General features: G+C 40.1%; 1 protein-coding gene across 5 annotated transcripts in view; it reads left to right on the top strand.

The window, feature by feature from the left end:
- Positions 1 to 19,511, top strand: part of Trpc5 (transient receptor potential cation channel subfamily C member 5) — a 294,090-nt gene that overhangs the window by 250,208 nt on the left and 24,371 nt on the right. For all 5 annotated transcript variants that reach the window (XM_071606796.1, XM_071606797.1, XM_071606794.1 and 2 more), the window contains one exon: positions 2,534 to 2,729. In XM_071606796.1, the coding sequence (XP_071462897.1) occupies positions 2,534 to 2,729 (196 nt within the window). The remainder of the gene's footprint in view (positions 1 to 2,533; positions 2,730 to 19,511) is intronic.

Below are 19,511 nucleotides of genomic sequence, written 5' to 3'. Positions count from 1 at the left end.
AGGAGAAGCAACCAATTCAGGAAGACAATACCAACATACTGACCATGGACTTGTTCTTTTTCTGGTCTTGCTGTCTGTCATGTAATCAACACTTCTTGAAGGCTTTCTGTTTTTGAGTACATTCAACTCCCAGGAATTCTGGTGCTTCCACATGCTATGTATATTTGTCACAGCTGCTTTTTGTTTTACTGAACCACAGCTGCTCCAGCTGCTGTCATCCAGCTGCTGTGTTAGCTGTGTGTGCCATTACTGGCCTCCTGCCTGCCTGATTTCTAACAGACACCCCCATGTTCTAGCTGTGGCCTCCTGAAATGGCCAGATTACTGAACCCCACATCCCCTCATTTTTCAACCCTCTGTTAGGCTTGGTGATACTTTGCATAGCCTATCCCAGACTGTTTGTGTCTTCCAGAAATTCAGATCCTGTGATAGGTCTGACTTGCCACATGCTCTGGTTCTTGTATCTACCCTGCTGTGACTTACTATTGATTTTCAATTACTTCATCAATTGGAAAACTTACTTGAATCGAACAAAAAGCAAATTTCTAAAAGTAGAGAGAGTATAACAGTGGTTGTCAGAGACTGAAGCGAGTAGGAAGGAGGGGTGAGGGTGAGAGAATGGTCAGTGGTACAATGGTACAGTTAGGTAGGAGCAAGATGTTCTGGTGTACTATTGCACAGAACGATGGCTATAGATAGCAATAATGTACAGTATATTGCAAACTAGCTAGAAGAAGGGATTGTGAATATTTTGCCACAAAGAAATGATAAGTGTTTGAGGTGGTGGAAGATAATCATTACCCTGATTTGATCATTACACAATGTACACATGTATCAAATCTTCCAGCCAGGTGAGGTTGATCGTACCTGTGATCTAAGTGGCTCCAGAGGCTGAGGCAGGAGGATCTTGAGCTCAAAGCCAGCCTCAGAAACTTAGCAAGGGCCTAAGAAACTTAGAAAGACTCTGTCTCTCAATAAAAATATTTAAAAAGGGCTGTTTAAGGGCCCCTGGTTTCAATCCCCAGTAACGAATAAAAAATAGAAAGAGAAAGGTCACGTGCATGACCTTGAAAGAGCCCCCCCCCCAGCATCAAGCCAGTGCAGAGCACAGTCTTCATTCAAGTGAACTACCCCTCACTATACAGCCTGTGATACAGTTGTTGATTGGATTAGAATTTTCTCTACTTGAATCTGATGAAATAATAATAGTAATAATTAACATCTATTCTTTCATCTATTCAATAACTATTATTGAGTGCCTACTATGTAGCAGGTATATAATAAATCTATGTCTCTACCCTCATAAGAATTCACATTCTAGTAGAAAGGATAGAAAATAAACATTAAAACACAAAAATTCTTAATAGTATATTTATTATTAATATTATTATAATATTTAATATTATTAGTAGTAAATAATAATTTTAGGGAATTTTAGATACTACAAAGAAAATTAAACAAAACAGTAGGATAGAGAATACTTAATGGAGCTACTTAAACAAGAGCAACCAAGGAAAGCCTCTCTGAGGAAGTGTCATTTGAGCTGAGATCTTTTAAGAAGACAGCCATGCAAAGATCTGCGGAAAGTCCTTTCCCAGAGAGAAGGATTTTTAAAAGCGATTTCTACTCACTCCTCCCCACTGAATAAACCCAAGAAAAAAATCCCAAAGCCTCTCAAAGTGCACTGGGCTTAATAATTTTATAATCTTGATATTTTTTTGGTACCAGGGATTGAATTCAGGGGCACTCAACCACTGAGCCACATCCCCAGCCCTATTTTATATTTTATTTAGAGACAGGGACTCACTGAGTTGCTTAGCACCTTGCTGAGGCTGGCTTTGAACTCATGATCCTTCTGCCTCAGCCTCCAAAGCTGCTGGGATTACAGGCGTGCACCACTGCATCAGGCCCAAGCAACATATTCTTTTTTTTTTTTAATTTCTTACATACATGACAATAGTGGAGTGTATTACAATCATAATTATCCATTCACAGCACAATTTTTCATAACTCTGTATATAAAGTATGTTCATACCAAATTATGCCATCATACATGAGCTCTCTTATTATTTTTTTGCATTACAATTCTTAATACACATTTATACCACAATTTATCATATCTCTGTTTGTATATAAGATATGTTGACACCAAATTCACATCTTTATACACGCATTTTGTATAATGATGCAACATATTCTTAACCATTGCATTTACTGCCTCTATAGTAGATCACATAGTCTGAAGATGAAAGAAAGAGTTTGGTAGAAGTAGTCCTTGAAATATGACTTGAACATGCTTAGTGTTCTGTGGAGATTGAGGGAAGGGAGATGGTATTCCAGGTAGAAAAGCAAAGTACAGGACATAGAAGTAGGAACAAATAAAGTGACGTGGCTGTGTTAGAGAAGAGACCAATATATGTGAGATCATCTGTCTGCCTATTGCAGATCTGACAGTCCTGTTAGAGATCAACTCACATTTTCTCTTTTCTTACTCTTGAGAATTAACTAACCTGCTTTTTAAAAATCTCTTTTAGGCTCTTTGAAACACTTCAGTCACTCTTCTGGTCTGTATTTGGCCTTTTAAATCTCTATGTCACCAATGTGAAAGCCAGACATGAGTTCACCGAGTTTGTAGGAGCTACCATGTTTGGAACATACAATGTCATCTCCCTGGTAGTGCTGCTGAACATGCTGATTGCCATGATGAACAACTCCTACCAGCTTATTGCCGTAAGTAGCTTTGCTTTATCAGGGTCTTTACTTTGGTTTCAGGAGTGTGTGACATTGGTATGGAGCCCACTACAAGCTCAATGACAGTCTGGCTGTGTATAGTGGTGCATACCTGTAATCCCAGCTACTCCAGAGACTGAGGCAGGAGGATTGCAAGTTCAAGGTCAGCCTCAGCAACTTAGTGATACCATGTCTCAAAATAAAAACTAAAATGGGCTGGGATGTAGCTTAGTGGTAGAGCACTTGCCTTAAGCTACTTATTACCCTCATAGTTATTAGAGCACTTGCCTAGCATGTGTGAAGCCCTGAGCTCAATCCCCAGTACTCGGGGGGGGGGGGGGGGAGAGTCTGTCTGCTTCAATGAACTTACATTAGCTTTCTCAATTGTTAAATTGATTTTATTTTTTCTAAGGTAATTCTGTTTGGACTCAATATATTGAATTTTGGTAATCTATACTAGGTTGTTTTAGTTAATAGAATTTTCTTGCTGTTAAAAATATTTTAATTTTTTAAATTTATTTTCTTGCCTCAGTAAGGAAAATTGATGGTATGAGCACAACTGGCTTCCCCATTGGGCACCTCACTTCCAGAGTCAATTCAGCCAATCTAGTTCTCTAAATTGGACAGCGGTATCTCCTGTCTCCTATCTTAGTGGTAAAGTGCCCCAAGTTTGATCCCCAGTACCAAAAAACATAAGTGCATAAGATTGTCTACTGGTATGCTTTAGATCCTAAGTGCTTAGGTAATAGAAAAAAAAAAAGGGCTATATAATGGGAAAAAAAAATTAGAAGTTTAGAAACCAGGGACTTTAATCCTGATTCTGCCATGTATAATAAAGTGACCTTGGGTAATTTATTTTCTCTTCTTGGGCTTCTTTTTTCATCCCAAAACAGTGAGGGAGTTGCAATCAATGGTCTTTAACATTCTTGCCAGTTCTGTGAGTCTGTGTGTCTGCAGATGAACGAAATAGGCTCAGTAAGGTCCCTTTTAGCTCTGAAATTCTGTTGTGTTTGAAGTGGAATATAGTTTTGCTTCATTCCCTCACTTGCTTACTTCCTCTCTCTTTCATTCAAACCTAACTAAACCAAAGCCTCTGATATGATCTACACTTACTCCTAGCCTGTCTCTAGAAGGGGATGAGGGCAGACATGCAATCTTAGGGCTTGATTTCTCCACTTCCTATGCCTGATATCCTACCCTCCACCCTTGAACAAAGATGACAATATTCATGGTAATACAGTTGTAGTTTTATCACTACATGTTTGGCAGTGGATTGTTGAGAGCCACAGCCAAAGGGGCCCCAGCAAACTTCCAGCTGCCAGCAAACTTCCAGCTGCCGGCTGATGATTGGCTCACAGCGCCCCAGCAACATCTACCTGATTGGCTCCTCTGCGGTGATTCTCATTGGAGATGCTCATTGAGCTGTTTCCCGCCCTTTCAGACTGCCAGCTGATGATCGGCTCACAGCGGCCCCAGCAACATCTAGCTGATTGGCTCCTTTGCGGTGATGCTCATTGGGCTGTTTCCCTGCCCTTTCACCACAGAGCTGCTCATTGGGGGACTTTTTTGGCTCCGCCCACACGACCCAGCGAATAGGCCTCAAGAGCAGGAGGATGGGGGAAGGTGGTGAGGCTTGTGTTTGAGAGAGAGGGTTGTGGGAAGCCGGTGGTGGCAGTTGGGGCTCTGAGGGTTTTTCCTGAGGAGCTGTTTTGTTTGGCGTGTGTGGTTCTAAAAATAAAGTTAGTTTCTTTTGACAAGTGGCTCCTGATTGTGCCCAGCCAGACTGCGGCAGCGGATCTTTCTTTGTGACAGTAAGAAAGGAAGAGATTTTTCTTGTCACCATAGGGCAGTGGCATTTCACTCTGAGCTCAGTGACATTTTCTAGGAAGGGTGGAAATCATCAACTCCAGCTTTCCTGTCACCACCTGCTGGTAGTAGGTTTTGTTTTAATACTACCTACAGTTGTACTTCAAGAAAACTCCTTGACTCCCCTCCCCATGGAGGGTGCCTGGAGTAGATGACATGAATTGTGTCTATGTCTGTACCATCTCATACATCTGGGTCATGGCCAACCATTCTGAATACTACCTTCTGCTTTGGGATTTTCTGGTAGTTTTTTTTTTTTTAACCATTTGGAAATGGAACAAGCAGGATGCCAATATTTAGCAATCTGATTGCAAAAGTATCTGGAACTGCTTAAGTGGCAAAGACCAGGCCTGTGCTCCATGTTACCAGCCAACTTCAGTAGGTGAATCTGGCCATAGTATATATTATTAGTTATTTGCAATTAGTAGTGTTTTACTTTTCTCTTCATATCTCCCTTAAGCTACTTATTACCCTCTGTGACACTTCTTTCAGCACAACCATCTTGTCACTAATGTTATTTATGTACATGCATAAATTACATCAAACAAAGCTGCTCTTGATGCTATTTTAACCAGATTCACCCATTACAAAATATTAAGTGAGACAGATGGAGTAGTCCAAAAATGCTCATTTATCGTAGGCCCTATTCCTATCCCCTGTCCCAACCACAAGAGACATCTCTGTTGCCTGAGATTGGTCATTACAAAATATGATGGTCTGTGATCAAGACTTATTCAGTAAGTTAATAAGAACCTTCAGAGCTGGGCACAATGGTGCACGCCTGTAATCCCAGCAACTCCCAGCAACTCAGGAGGCTGAGGCAGGAGAAATGCAAGTTTGAGGCCCTAAGCAACTTAGTGAGACCTGTCTTAAAATAAAAACTAAAAAGGGCTGGGGTTCAATCCCCATGCCAAAAAGAAGAAAGAAAAAGAGCCTTCAGTTTCATTGGCTGCTGTGCAGCACTCACTCTAATGCTGACAAAAAGTGAACAGCATGTGCCTCACTGAGCTCCAGCTGCTGAGTGGCTTCAGGAGAGCCTAAATACATAGGATTGGTTTGGTCATCTCCAGTAGGGTGGCAGCATCTGGAGTCATCATCTCAGATGAATGGACTTCTCTGCGGCAGAAGACAGCCTTGCAAATGAAGACAGTCATTCAAGTAAACCTAGCATTGAAAAAATAGCAGGCAAGGTTAGAGAGGGCTGTTGCCCATCATCAAACTGCCAAAGAGGGCAGGTGGTCTCCCTGCCTACCCCCAGCCACCTGAGACCAACCTCCAATTCTCAAAGCACAGAGAAAAAGACAGTACTTCACATACTGCACTATGAATTTTAACCCTCTAAGTAGATCTGATAACCAATTTCTATGCATTGATATGACTAACCAGATGTTAAGATATTAGAAATATTTCTGTTCTAGTTGGTAAATAGCTGCCACTCCAGCTGCTTCCTATAGGACACCGCCAGACCTCTCCACTATCCAGCAAGTAAAAGGTAATGTCTGGAACAGCAGATAATATGCAGGACCCTGCTCCAGTACTGCAGCTGGCATACATTCAAATTGATTGGTTTCTTAGTCTAAATATCATTGTAGTAAGCAGAAACTTCAATCACTCCCCTTCCATTTCTCACCTAATAGTCAGGACTATGAATATCATGAAATATCACACTTGCAATTATGTTTCATGACATGGCCAAAGGAATTTTGCAGATGTATTGTTACTAATCAGGGAGATTATCCAGGTGGGTCTAATCAAATCACATGAGTCCTTTAAGAATGGTTTTCTGTAACTGATAGCCAAAAAGGATATTAGGGATCTGGAGCACAAGGAAGAGTTGATCTGTCATTGCTGTCTTGACCATGGAAGGGTCCATGTGGTAAGAAATTCAGGTGCCTCTAGAAGATGTGAGTGACCCCAGTCTGACAGACTGCAAAAAAAGTAGAGACCTTAGTCCTACAACTGCACAGAAATGAATTCTGTAAACATCATAAATGAACTTGGAAGCAGTTTCTTCTCTAGAGCCTTCAGATCAGAGTACAGCCACCCCGATACCTTGGTTTTAGCCTTGTGAAAACCAGTGTGACTGGAACAGAGTAAACAAAGGGAGAGAAGTAGAAGAGGAAGTCAGGAAGGTAATGGGAGTAAGGGACAGATCATGTAGGCCATTATAGACCATTGTAAGGACTCCGGCTTCTACTCTTGTGAGGTATAAGGAGCCCTGGGAGGATTTTGAGCAGAAAATATATATGATCTAGCTTGCATGTTAATAAGATTTCTGTGTTGAAAAGAGGGTAGACTGAAGCAGGGTAGGGACAAAGACAGAGAAATCAATTGTGAGATCATTGAATTGACCCAAAGAAGAGCTGGTGGTGGATTAGACCCAGTGGTTGTTGTGGCAGCTATGAAAAGTGATCAGCTCTTAGATATGCTGCTAGATTAGTTGTAAGGGTGAGTTAAATACAGGAGTCAAGGATGAGACCAAGTTTTTTTTGGCCAACTGGAAGGGTGGAGTTGCACATTACTGAGATGGGAAAGAGTGGGAAAGGAGTAGGCTCAGTGCAGGGGAATAAGGGCAGAGATCCAGAATTGAGTTTTAGACTAATGAAGTTAGAGATGCTCATTAGCCATCAGAAGGAAGATGTTGAGTAGACAGTGGTCTACAAGCCTAGAGGAGCAATCCAGACTGGAGACAAAGATTTAGGAGTCACCAGTATAGGCATGGATGAGATCACTAAGGGAGTAAGTGTGGCTAGATAAGTAAAGATAGAAGGGAGACCAGTAGAGTTGAGGAATGGGAACATGGAAAGGGTGGAGGGGAGGGAATTGGGAAGCAATGCGAAATGAAATTGACCAAATTATGCTATGCCAATATATGAATATGAGGCAGTGAATCCCACTATTAGGTATAATTATAATGCAGCAACAAAAAGAAAAAAAGTGAAGAGATGGGAAAATAAGGCCCAAGAGACACTGATATCTATAGGTTAGAAAATGAGGATAGATCACTCAGAGACTGAGAAAGAATACCCAGAGAGAGGACAAAAAGCAGGATAATGTACTATATTGTGATACTATATTCTTTTCAGTATACTAGTAAATGAGACAATCTGGCTTTGAATTGAGGTAGACTAACCCCAAGAGCCACATATAGAACTATTACACTGTCATATTGACCCTGACCTTGAGGGTAAGAAGCATCTGAGTACCATTTTTCCCCCTAGTTACATCACAACTCTAAATTGTCCAGGCTCCTTGTCCTAATAGTTTCAGCAATGAAGATTTTGTTCTAATCCCAAGAGACAAAGGGTCCACTATCTGACCTAATTTCTTCCAAGACAGAAAACACTGATGCTGTACCCAGCATACCCATGTCTGTCTCAGCTCCCAAGAGCTGTTTCTTAAAAAAACAGAAGACAGTATCAACCCAGCCAGCTTTCAATTCCACTGAGCAGTAAATCATGAAAGCTATAATAAGTCTAAGGAATAGTATAACCTCTTTCCAGATGAAGGAGTTGCTCAATTTAAGCTGTAAGAATTTTATGACGTTGGAGTGGAGCCATTTCAGATTTTAATAAGTGTCTCTTCCCTTTGGGTTGCCCTCAAGCAATCTAGATATTGATTTCCTTCATCTCAGTTTGTGCTTTTTCCCTGTCACCAAACCATTCTCTGGAATCTGATCAGGGACTGTGACTTTTCACTAAGGACAAAGCAAACGTTCATAACCACCAAGGACATTTTAAAAGTGCCCCCCTCCCTTGGGTAATGTAGAACCTGTGAATACTGATAATCCCATTTCCATTGACAACTTACATCTTCTGGTAGGTTCTATGAGAGACACAAGGGTAAGGTAAATGACATAAAGGGAAAGACACAGTTGATGCCATTAGGGAGATTAAAGTGTAGAGGAAAAAGTCTGACATGAGTAAACTAAAAATAGTTTTATTACTGTGAGTATAATTAGCAGTGATTACTGAAAGCATGGGCTCAAGAGTAGTTAGGCTGCCTGCATTGAAACCTGGACTGTTACTTAGTATGGTTTTGGGTGATCTGACCTCTTTCTGCCTCATTTGACTTCTGTGTAAAATAAGGATTATAATTAGACTTTTTGCCTGTTGCGTACTCAGATCCATTTTCTGCCCATTTCCTGTATCAAGGGAACGATATTCCCCACAATCCCTTGCCCTTTGGCTTCTGAGTAAACCAGAAGGTGGGAGGAGGGGAGAAGCTAGAACATTTGTTCCCTCTCCCCACCCTCACTTTTTGTGGTGCCTCTAGCAGCAACTATATTTTCTCTAGGACTCACCTCCAGCAACCAGTAGGCATCCCCTCCCTCCATTGCCACAGCATTTGCAGGGCAGCTCCACTTTGTCTCTAGCTTCTGCCAGAGAGCCCCAGTCTCTGGGGTCCGTTGACTGTACCTCTTCCTGTTTCTTGTCCTTCAAATTCTAGGGAGAAGAGGGGCTTCCTGTTCTTGCTAACTCTGAGTTGCTTCACTGACTCCTGTTTAGTTTCCCAGCTTTTCCATCATCTATAAAACTAATTTTTGAATTATATCTTCAAGATTTGAAAGACACATAAAAGAAGAATGAAATTATGGCATTTGCAGGTAAATGAATAGTACTGGAGACTATCATGCTAAGTGAAATAAGCCAGTCCCCAAAACCCAAAGGTTGAATGTTCTCTCTGATATGCAGATGCTAACACACAATAAGTAGGGGAGTGAGTGAAGAATAGAAGTTCATTGGATCAGACAAAAGGGAATGAAGGGAAGGAGGGGATAGGAATAGGAAAGACAGTAGAATGAATTGGACATAACTTTCCTATGTTCATATATGAATACATGACCAGTGAAACTCCACATCATGTAAAACCACAAGAATGGGATCCTGATTAGAGTAAGTTATACTCCATGTATATATAATATTACTCTACTGTTATATATATAAAAGAACAAAATTTTTTAAACAGATTTGAAAGATATAGAGTAATTTCTGTTCTCCCTGCTGCACCCCAACCAGTACCTATCTCACTGGATTGTTGTGAGGTAGATTTATGAAGCCCAAGTTGAACTGAGCCTTAAGGATGAGTCAAATTTGGAAAGACAGACAAGTGGGCACTGTGATTAGCTCTCATTTCTGGCAAATAAATAGCAGAGATTGGCCTGGTGTTTACTGGGGCAGTAAGACTATAGGGGTCGGCTTCACTCCTTTTTGCCTCCCATCCTTTCATTCCCCATGCAACTATCTTTTAAAATGGCCATGAAATCCTCTTTTTCCCAACAGCAAATATGCTTAGCAGTGAGGAGAGACATGTAAAGGACTTGTGTCCCTAGGAGCTAGATAACGAGGTTCAGCTCTTGCTATTAGAAAAATAATAAAAGGAGATAAAGTCTGTTTTTATAGCTTCTCACATCTCCATTCTGGTCCCTCATGCTGGCTGTCTACCTGGGTTGGCCCAGCAACCCTGGTCAACTGCCGGACCTGGACAAGCCCCGTGTCTCCATCTTTAGACCCAACTTAAGAGCTTAGAGCGTCTCTAACACATAGAGAAATCAGTCATAAGAATGGAATAAATAAGAATATTTGGCATATAGACAAGCCTTTATGAAATGTCAGACATTCAACCAAGTGCTTCCTATTATTATTATAGCTGCCATTAATAGCTATCATCTCTTGAGCACTTATGTGCCACATACTATAAAAAAGAACTTTTTTTGTGCAGATTAGCTCAGATATCTTCACATAACTAATATTAATTCCATTTTATAGGTGAGGAAACTGAGGCACAGAGATAAAATTGACTTGCCTAGGGCACACTCTTTTTTCATATTTTATTTTCAATTAACATATATAAAGTGCACATATTAATGGGGTTCAATGTGACATTTCAACATGTGCATACAGTGTGCACTAGTCAAATTCAGCTTCCCTTTATTCACCCTCCCTTCCCAATCTCTAGTAATTACTATTCTAAATTCAAGTCAAGTTTTTTAGCTCCTACATATGAGACAGAACATGAAGTATTTGTCTGGTTTGTTTTACCTAATGTATCATCCTCTAGTTCTACCAATTTTGCTGCAAATGACAGGATTTCATTCTTCTCTTTTTTATTTTTTTTTCAATTTTTTAAAAATTTTGTTCTTTTTAGATATACATGACAGTAGAGTGTATTTTGACATATTGTACATACATGGAGTATAACTTATTCTAAATAGGATCCCATTCTTGTGGATGTACATGATGTGGTGCTTCACTGGTCATATATTCATTTATGAACATAAGAAAGTTATGTCTGATTCATTCTACTGTCTTTCCTATTCCCATATTCTTCCCATCCCTTCATTCCCCTTTGTTTATTCCATTGAAATTCTATCCCACCCCCATGGAGATGTGTTAGTGTCTCCATATCAGAGAGAACGTTTGACCTTTGTTTTTTGGGATTGGCTTATTTCATTTAGCTTGTGTTTTAGCTAGCTTTTTAGCTATTATGACTAAAAGATGTGACCAGAAAAATTTTCGGGGAGGAAAAGTTTATGTGAGGGCTTGCGGTTTCAGAGGTCTTAGTCTATAGAAGTCTGGCTCCATTCCCCAGGGCTCCAGGTGAAGCAGAACATCATGGCAGGAGAGTGTGGTGGAAGGAAGCAGCTCACAGAGTGATCAGGAAGGAGAGAGAGAGAGAGAGAGAGAGACTGACTCCACTCTCTAGATAAAAAATATATACCCCATAGCCACACCCCACCTGCCTCCAGTTACCACTCAGTTAATCCCACATCAGGGAATCAATTCACTGATTGGGTTAAGTTATGACTGAATTATTTCTCCTCCGGACCTTCTTGCATTGTCTCACAGGTGAGCTTTTTGAGAATGCCACATCTAAACCATAACACAGCCCAAATCTCTAGGCTCTGATGCATGCACTATACACATTCCCCACCCAATCTCAGACTTCCCTGACTTCACCCTTGCATTTGGTTGACTGACTTACTGACTGTCCCCTGTGTTCTAACCAAAGGGATCCTCTAATGAACTTTCCCCTGAGTTCTTCAAACTAAATGCCTTATTTCCAGGGCTGATATTTCCCCACTAACATGACCCGACCCCCCGCCCCCAACACACACAGTAGCTTTCTTTTTCTTCTTTTGTGTGTCTACCAGACTTTAAACACCTGGTTGCACCTCAACTCTGTCCCTAATACTCCAAGCCTCTGCAAAGGAACAGTCAAGTAACCCACCTAAGACCACCACACCCATGGAGGGTAAACAGATCAGCTACCAAATTAATGTGTATGACAAGAACTCCTTATTTCAACTTATATGTCCTGCCTTGGGACATCTCAGCCCTTTTCTTTCCCAAGTGGCTTTTTGCATGCCTAGAGCCTCCCTTGACATTAAATGCACAACTGCAAGTCAACTGTCCATCATTTGCAAATGAGGAGAATGGAGCATTCTCTCTGCAAATGATTCAGGGAGTGCTGAAGACTGTTTTTTTTCAGAACTCCACATTGCTTTTGGGCCTGGCCTGGCCTTCCCCCTGGTGGTTGAACAGAGAAATAGATTTCTTTTTCATTCTGCATCCATACTTGATCTTGGTTTTGTCAGTGAGCTTAGAGTGGGAGTGAGCTGGTGACCAGAGTTCTTCCCCTCAGGGTTCTCCCAGGATACTTTGGCACATCTCAGCTGAACAACAGCCTCTGCTTCCAATAGCAGCAACAGCCTGTAATGCCTGCTGCTGCCTGTTGATGATTTGGGTGACTGACAAAGATTCAAGTGGGAATGTGAAGGAGACAAATGAAAGGGAGTGGATTTTCTTTCCCTGTGCTAAAGGGCAACCAAAGGGCAGGTGCCTGATGTGCTGCTCTGTATCCCTGATTCCCTGTCTTAGTGTTCATCAGGAACATATGTAGTTGTCATGGAGACATTATCTTGGCTAACTGAAAAGGAAACATCACCAACTATGAAAATGACAGTACAACACCAAAGTCTCTCCTCATCTTCTGGCTGATGGCCTTTATTCTTTCATTCATTCGCTTAATTATAAATACTACTTGGATGAATAAATGAATGAATTTAACAAATATTTATTGAAAGACTACTATGAACCACACTGTATTCTTGACTGGGGAAATAATAGGTGATAGATGAACAAGACAGACTCCATTCTCATGGAGTCTACAATTATGGAATTACAGTTACAAACTTCACTTTTGCATTTGTTTCTTTGCCTTAAGACTGCATTTAACCTTTTTGGAGAATCCCAGAGTTCTTTGACAATCTGAATATGGACAAGAAAAATGAACATATGAACAAACATACATAAGTTTACCAAAGTCTCAGAGGGTTCACAGACATTCTCCTACTGTCATCCAAAAATTTCTCACTTTAAAATTTTGTTCCCAGATATAACACAAATATGATTTGAACTGCTAATAGTTCACTTGTGACAGTGTAAATGAGTGTGTCCAATCCCTTACTGAGATCAGGTTTTCATATGGGGCCAAGCAATAGAGGTATCATGAGGGAAATACACCTGAGGAAGACTGGGGAGTGGACACCAACAAGAAAAAGAGATTGTGGGCAGCGAAAGAAAATTTCACCAGCATCATAGTTTTGCAAAGAATCAGGTCTGTGCCACAGTCCCCAACCCAAAGACAACTTCAGCCTTTCTATAAAATAACAATTACCAATAGACATTCTAGAGATACAAATGTATTTCAAAAGATTTCAGAACTGAGATTCCAAAAAAAAAAATCACTCTTTGTAGAAGACCTGACCTTTCTAAAGATGGTCTCTGTTCTTTTTATAAGCTACCAACAACTTTGGTGGATGAGTCAAATGAACAGGGCCCAAAGGTCATTGTTGGGGAGTGATTCCTCTTGGTTTCTGCCTTACTCCTGCAGTCCTTGTTATGAATACCAGGTATCAGTTGATTATAAAGCAAAATGATACAAATGTTTTTTTTTTTTTTTTAATCTCTGAGAAGCTTGAGGTTTATAAACCTAATATTAAGGAGGCCTCTCTCCCTTCCTATGGTCACTGGAGCCTCATGCCATAGCCCTGCTCAGTGTAACAAACAGAATGGGCTAGGAGGTATCTTTTAGCTTCAACACAAAAGTCAGAATACACAGAGGAGTATCATAGGTTATAACCCCATAGAATTATCTGCCTTTTACTTGAGATCTGACAGCAGAATCACATTATCCCTGCTGTCAAGGTAAATCTGCTATTGTTTAAAAGAGGAAATAGAGAAAATCTAAGAGTAAAAATCAGGAGGAAAGTAATTGTATTTATTTATTTATTTTGCCCTTTTCTTTCCTCACAGGATTTTGCTTTTTCTCTGCTCTCTTTCCCAATTTTTCCTGGGTAATTGAACTTCTAGAGTTTCTGGATCTATAAAATTTTGAGTTAATCGCAAGGATCTGATGAGAAATATACTTATCTCAAAGCCCCTCCTAACAAATATAACATATCAGAAATCTCCCAGAGTAAAAAACAAAAAGTATTAATAGGCTTCTTCATTCATTAGGAAATCAACACCAATTATTAAAGAAGTTTGGAACTATTAGGATTAGAACTCTTTCAAATGACTCCATTCACATTCCCATTGGCCTCACCCACCCTAAAGATTCCTGGAGATAGAGTTTCCATTACCTAATGGATCTTTTAGGAGGTTATGCCTGGGGTTTTTCTTGTAATACCTTATTTCATAATTTCACAGAGGATATTTTATGCTGAATTTCATCTATCCTTAACAAGGACACACTTCCTATACTATCACTTAATATTCATTGGTAAATGATCAAATTAATGAATTTTTAATGCATATGGCTTTTCAGAATATTTTATAGTATGAAGACAGAGTAACTGACAAAAGCAGACAAACCTAAGCTTAGTGCCCTCTTGAACAGGGATTGGCAATTTTTCCTACAGGGGCCAGAGAGTGAATATCATGGGACTTGTGGACTGTAAGAACTGTCTAAACTACCCAATTATTCTATTGAAACACAAAAGGAGCCATAAACAAATTGGCTTGGCTGTATGCCAATAAACTTTATTTATAGGCTCTGAGATTTGCAATTCATATATTTTCGAGTGACAAAATATATTTATTTTGATTTTTTCAAGTATTTAAAATTGTAACACATTCTTAGCTTGTGGACTATACAAACCAAGTAGCAGTCCATAAATGGCCTGCAGGCCACAGTTTGCCAACTACTCTAGTTATTTCAAAATATATATTGTTCAACCTTTGTAGACTGAGGCGCCATGAAAACAAGGGCTCTCCTTTAGGTTTTCTTTATATTCCCTGGTGCCTGGAAAAATAGGATACCTAGTAGGTACTCAATAAATACCTTTTTGGTAATTGATAAGAAGTTGGGGGAAATATCTAATCTTTAGTTTGCCAAATGTGTTAAGAAATACTTGTGTGGAGTTGTGTCCATAGCAAGTGTTAAGTGTTTGGAAATCAATAAATTTCTATGGCAATGGGCAGAGGAATTATCTAACTGAAAGAAAATATGCCTAGATGATGGATATCATATTTATAGTTAATATTGTCCCTGGGTTTGATCCTCAGCACCTATCTCTCTATATATATCGTCTATCTATATATATAATGTATATATACATATATATTACTTTAATACAGTGCTTTAAGCTTTCTAAGGCACACTTGCATATGTCTTATTTGATCCTCACAATAACTCTGTGAAAGTAGATACTATTATCTGCAATTACAGATGAGGAAATTGGCTTCTCAGCATTGAGACTTGCCTGGTAAGTCTGTTCATTTGTTCATTCCTTCTTTCTACAAGAACTTGGGAGTCTACTACATGCAAGGAATTAGCTCAGGGCAAATCCAGGTCTAGTGATTCCTAAGGTGGTTTATAGAAGAGGGAAGTATGGCTTGGGAAGTTAAAAGTAAGCTCCTGATAAATGAGACACAAAGTTAGAAGACATATGTTATGACTGAGTCATGAGACCAGTGACAGATCCACTGGGGACAGACCTATTGATTTTCCCATATCCCAAGTGATAAAGACACATCTCTCTTCTGCCTAGGCTCAGAAATGAGTCCCTGATTGGTTTAGTGCCAGTTATTTCTGAGCTCAGCAAACTACCACTTTTATTACTTTAGTGTTGCTTCTGTCCTCCTAGAGAAAAATGTTCCCCACTCCCCAAATGGAAGATACAGGCAAGCAGAATGATCTGGGAACTCAAGGGTTCAACTTACATCCTGTGAGATCCCCCGTAAATGGTGACAAGCAGTTCACTGAGTTTCAGGACTACCACAGCCAGAGGTGTTCTCAAAATTGTCCAGAGTACAACTTGCACAGCTGAAAGCAATATCCCTGCAAAGGTCACTTTTGAGGTGGAAAAAGCTGACTTTTCTGCAGAAAACATAAGCAGAAGAAAAACCTGGACAGTCATCCAAGGTCGGCTAAATGTCTAGAGGAATCTGTTCATCAAAATCTCAAAGTTGGGCCAGGTGTGGTGGGGTACACCTGTTATCCCAGCAGCTCAGGAGGCTGAGACAGAGGGATTGCAAGTTAAAAGACAGCCTCAGCAACTTAGAGAGGCCCTAAAGCAACTCAGTGAGACCCTGTCTCTAAATTAAAAAAAAAAAAATTTAATTTAAAAAAGCATACAAAAAGGGCTGGGGATGTGGCTCAGTGGCTAAGTGCCCCTAGGTTCAATCCCTCGTACAAAAAAAAAAAAAAAAAAAAAATTCAAAGCCCTGATCAGACTCTGTTTCCACAACTTTTGCAGGTACCTTCCTGACACCTGGTGCACTTCTCCAAAAGATAGTATTTTTAGTGCTTAAGAACTGAGCTCTATGGTCTGGGGCTGCAGCTCAATGGTACAGCTATAGCCTAGCATGTGTGAAGCACTGGGTTCAATCCTCATCACCACATAAAAATAAATAAAATAAAGATATTATGTCCACCCACAACTAAAAAGAAAAAAAAAAATAACTGGGCTGTAGGCGGGCACAATGGTGCACACCTGATTGCAAGTTCAAAGCCAGCCTCAACAACTTAACAAGGCCTTAAGCAACTCAGTGAGACCTTGTCTCTAATAAATATTAAATATTTAAATATAAATATTCAAAGGGGCTGGGGTGTGGCTCAGTGGCTAAGCACCCCTGAGTTCAATCCCGATACCAAAAAAAACTGGGCTCTAGAGTCAGCCCAATCCAGATTTGAATTGTGGCCTACCAGTTTCTAGCTGTGTGTTCTAGTTGTACATTCTTACTATTAAAAGTAAATAATTTTAATGGATTCATTTCTAATTGCTTATTCTTAGGTTTCCTTGCCAGTAGGAAAGCTCAATGAGGATATACACTTTGTCTTTCACTATTGTAATCCTAGAGCCTAGTCCTAGAGTTTAGCACAAAGAAAGTGTACAATCAATTTTGTAGAAAGAATTAGTTGAAGATCTAAAGGCAGATATGTAAGTGAAAGGAACATCAATAATATTACCTAGTACTTTTCAAGCATATCATCCTAATTTTCATAACTGCTCATGAGACAGATTGTATTACTATTTCCATTTAATGAGTAGGGAAATAGGCTCTCTGCTGAATATATCTAGACCAGCAGGAAGCATCCTTGAATTAGTGTTTCTGGAAGTGTGGCTGACAACCACCTGCATCCAAATAATCCAAAGAAGCTTGTTACACTATGTAGGTTCTTGGGCCTCTCACCCCTAGAACACCCATTCTCAGAGATCTGCACTGAGATCCAGAAATCCACATTTCAGCATGCATCTTGGGCATGTCTGATACCACTGAAGTTTGAGAATCCTGGATATAAACAAATCCTGATTAGTTCATTTGGCTTCAAAGGTCATGCTCAACCTTTCTATTCTTGCTGATTTTGCATACTGTTTCCTCTTTTGGGAAAGTTCTTTCCCTCCATCTCTGCCTAGATATGCCTTTCCAATCTCTCAAGGCCTAGCTAAAATATAATCTATTCTGTAATGCTTTCTGGTCCCTATCTGCCAACAACTGAGAGTGCCCTTGAAGCAATGAGACAGGATATTGGATGGTGTCAGTGGTGGAGCCTGAGGATGGGAGAGCTGGAATGGAACTAGAGAGTGGGGCCTAAGGTTTGCCCTGAGATTTGGCACCTGAGTATATGCACTGGAGCTGAGACTGTTACAAGGGCTGAGAGCTGGGTAAATGGTAATCAGGTTCATCATACCCAGTCCTCAAATGGGCAGAGCAGCAATTTCAACCATATAGCAAATAAAATCATGGAGGGAGATCAATAGTCATATCATGTCTGAGGATGGGCTGAGGGAAAAGAGACATAATGGCCACCTACTAAACCACTTCACATGTTCAGGATGGAGGAGAATCAGCTTGTAACACCCACTAAAAGGGCTCTTGTAGTTTGGGAAGGGTTAAATGGGCTCATGGGAAATATCACTATTAACGTGCAAAGGAGTGTTGGGGGTAAAAGATGAGACATGAATTAGAGTTGGAAAGAGAGCTCTCTTTGGGGCCTTAATATTTTTCAACTATGGGGGCTGGAGATGTGGTTCAGTGGTACTTATGCTTGCCTAGCATGCACAAGGTCCTGGGTTGGGTCCCCAGCACCATCAAAATTATTTTTTTTCCAGCCATGTTTGTGGATTTCAATTGAGGTCATTGCCAGTTCTCTACAATAGTATCAAAGTAATTCCCAGCAAGCCCCAGAATGATTAGAATGGCAATTTCTAATCACCTAGAAATAGGGAGGAGAGTAGGATTGCTATTTTGTGACAGGAATTTGACTTCTCCCTGAACATGCATGTAATAAGTTAGAGGCGAGGGCAATAACAGGTATGGGAGTACACTAAGAGGTTGAACATCATATTTTGGAAATTCTTGTGTATTTTTTAAATAAATGTAAACAAAAATGGAGTTCAAATTATAATATCTTTAAAATACTTATATATTTTAAAAATTGTATTTTTAGAACTGAGGCAAATCTATATTGCAATGCAGAACTTCTGGTGAACCCCAGAAATGTGTGTTTTTTTTAACGGTTGCCCTATATGATTCTGATACACACTAACATTTGAGAAGCACACCCTGAATTCTGCCAGGAGAAGAAAGCATTCCAAGTGATGTAGACTTCCCTTGAGATGTCAGGAAATATGAATTTTCTTGCTTCTCTTTGGAGTATGCATGTCACAGTAATTTTTCTTGCTTTCCCATCAAAGGGAAATAGAGTTGGTTTTATATGCAAATGAAATACACAATTGCTAATTGATGTGAAGGATGCCAAAATGCCCGCCCTGCCCAAAATATCCCTCCAATCAGCCTTCCCTGGGGCTGAAAATTCCTAGGAGTAGCCTTTTTCCTTAAGGGTTATTATTAGCTCTGCTCTTGCTGAGTTTGAGCCTGCCACTCTCCCTTTGCATTATGTTATAAAGTTTTCCAATTTGCTAAGCAAGATGGTTGCTGGCAGGAGATCTGAGAGAGTGCACAAGACTGTCAAAAGCTGGTAAGAAATTGGCCTTGTAGTTTGATTGCAAGGAAAATAACCTTGAGCTTGGATTTGTTGAGAAATGTGAAATTGAACAGACATGTCCATTTGACCTAGCTATGGCCATGTGCTCAGAATCTGAGCAACTCAACAGCATTTGAGGGTGTTCTGTACAATCAAAGTACATTACACTGGCACTGTGAAAGGAGCTAAAACAAATCCTGGCCTTCTCTACAGGAGCTGACAGTCACAAAGGCAATACAGGGCACACAGATGATTTGAACACATTGCAAGGGTATACGCTTTTAAAGTGTATATTATGGTACCACAAAAGTCCTAAAAGTTTTGGAAAATTGGGAAGAAGCAGAACCACTATATCTTTGTTTGTATGGGCTATATCTTACACAAAAGCACTCTGTAAGGATGCTGATCTAGGAAAATGTT

Source organism: Marmota flaviventris, chromosome X, assembly GCF_047511675.1.
Source record: "Marmota flaviventris isolate mMarFla1 chromosome X, mMarFla1.hap1, whole genome shotgun sequence".
NCBI classification, from domain to species: domain Eukaryota; kingdom Metazoa; phylum Chordata; class Mammalia; order Rodentia; family Sciuridae; genus Marmota; species Marmota flaviventris.
Note: the sequence above shows the minus strand (reverse complement) of the source record. Positions and strands in the feature narration are given on the sequence as shown.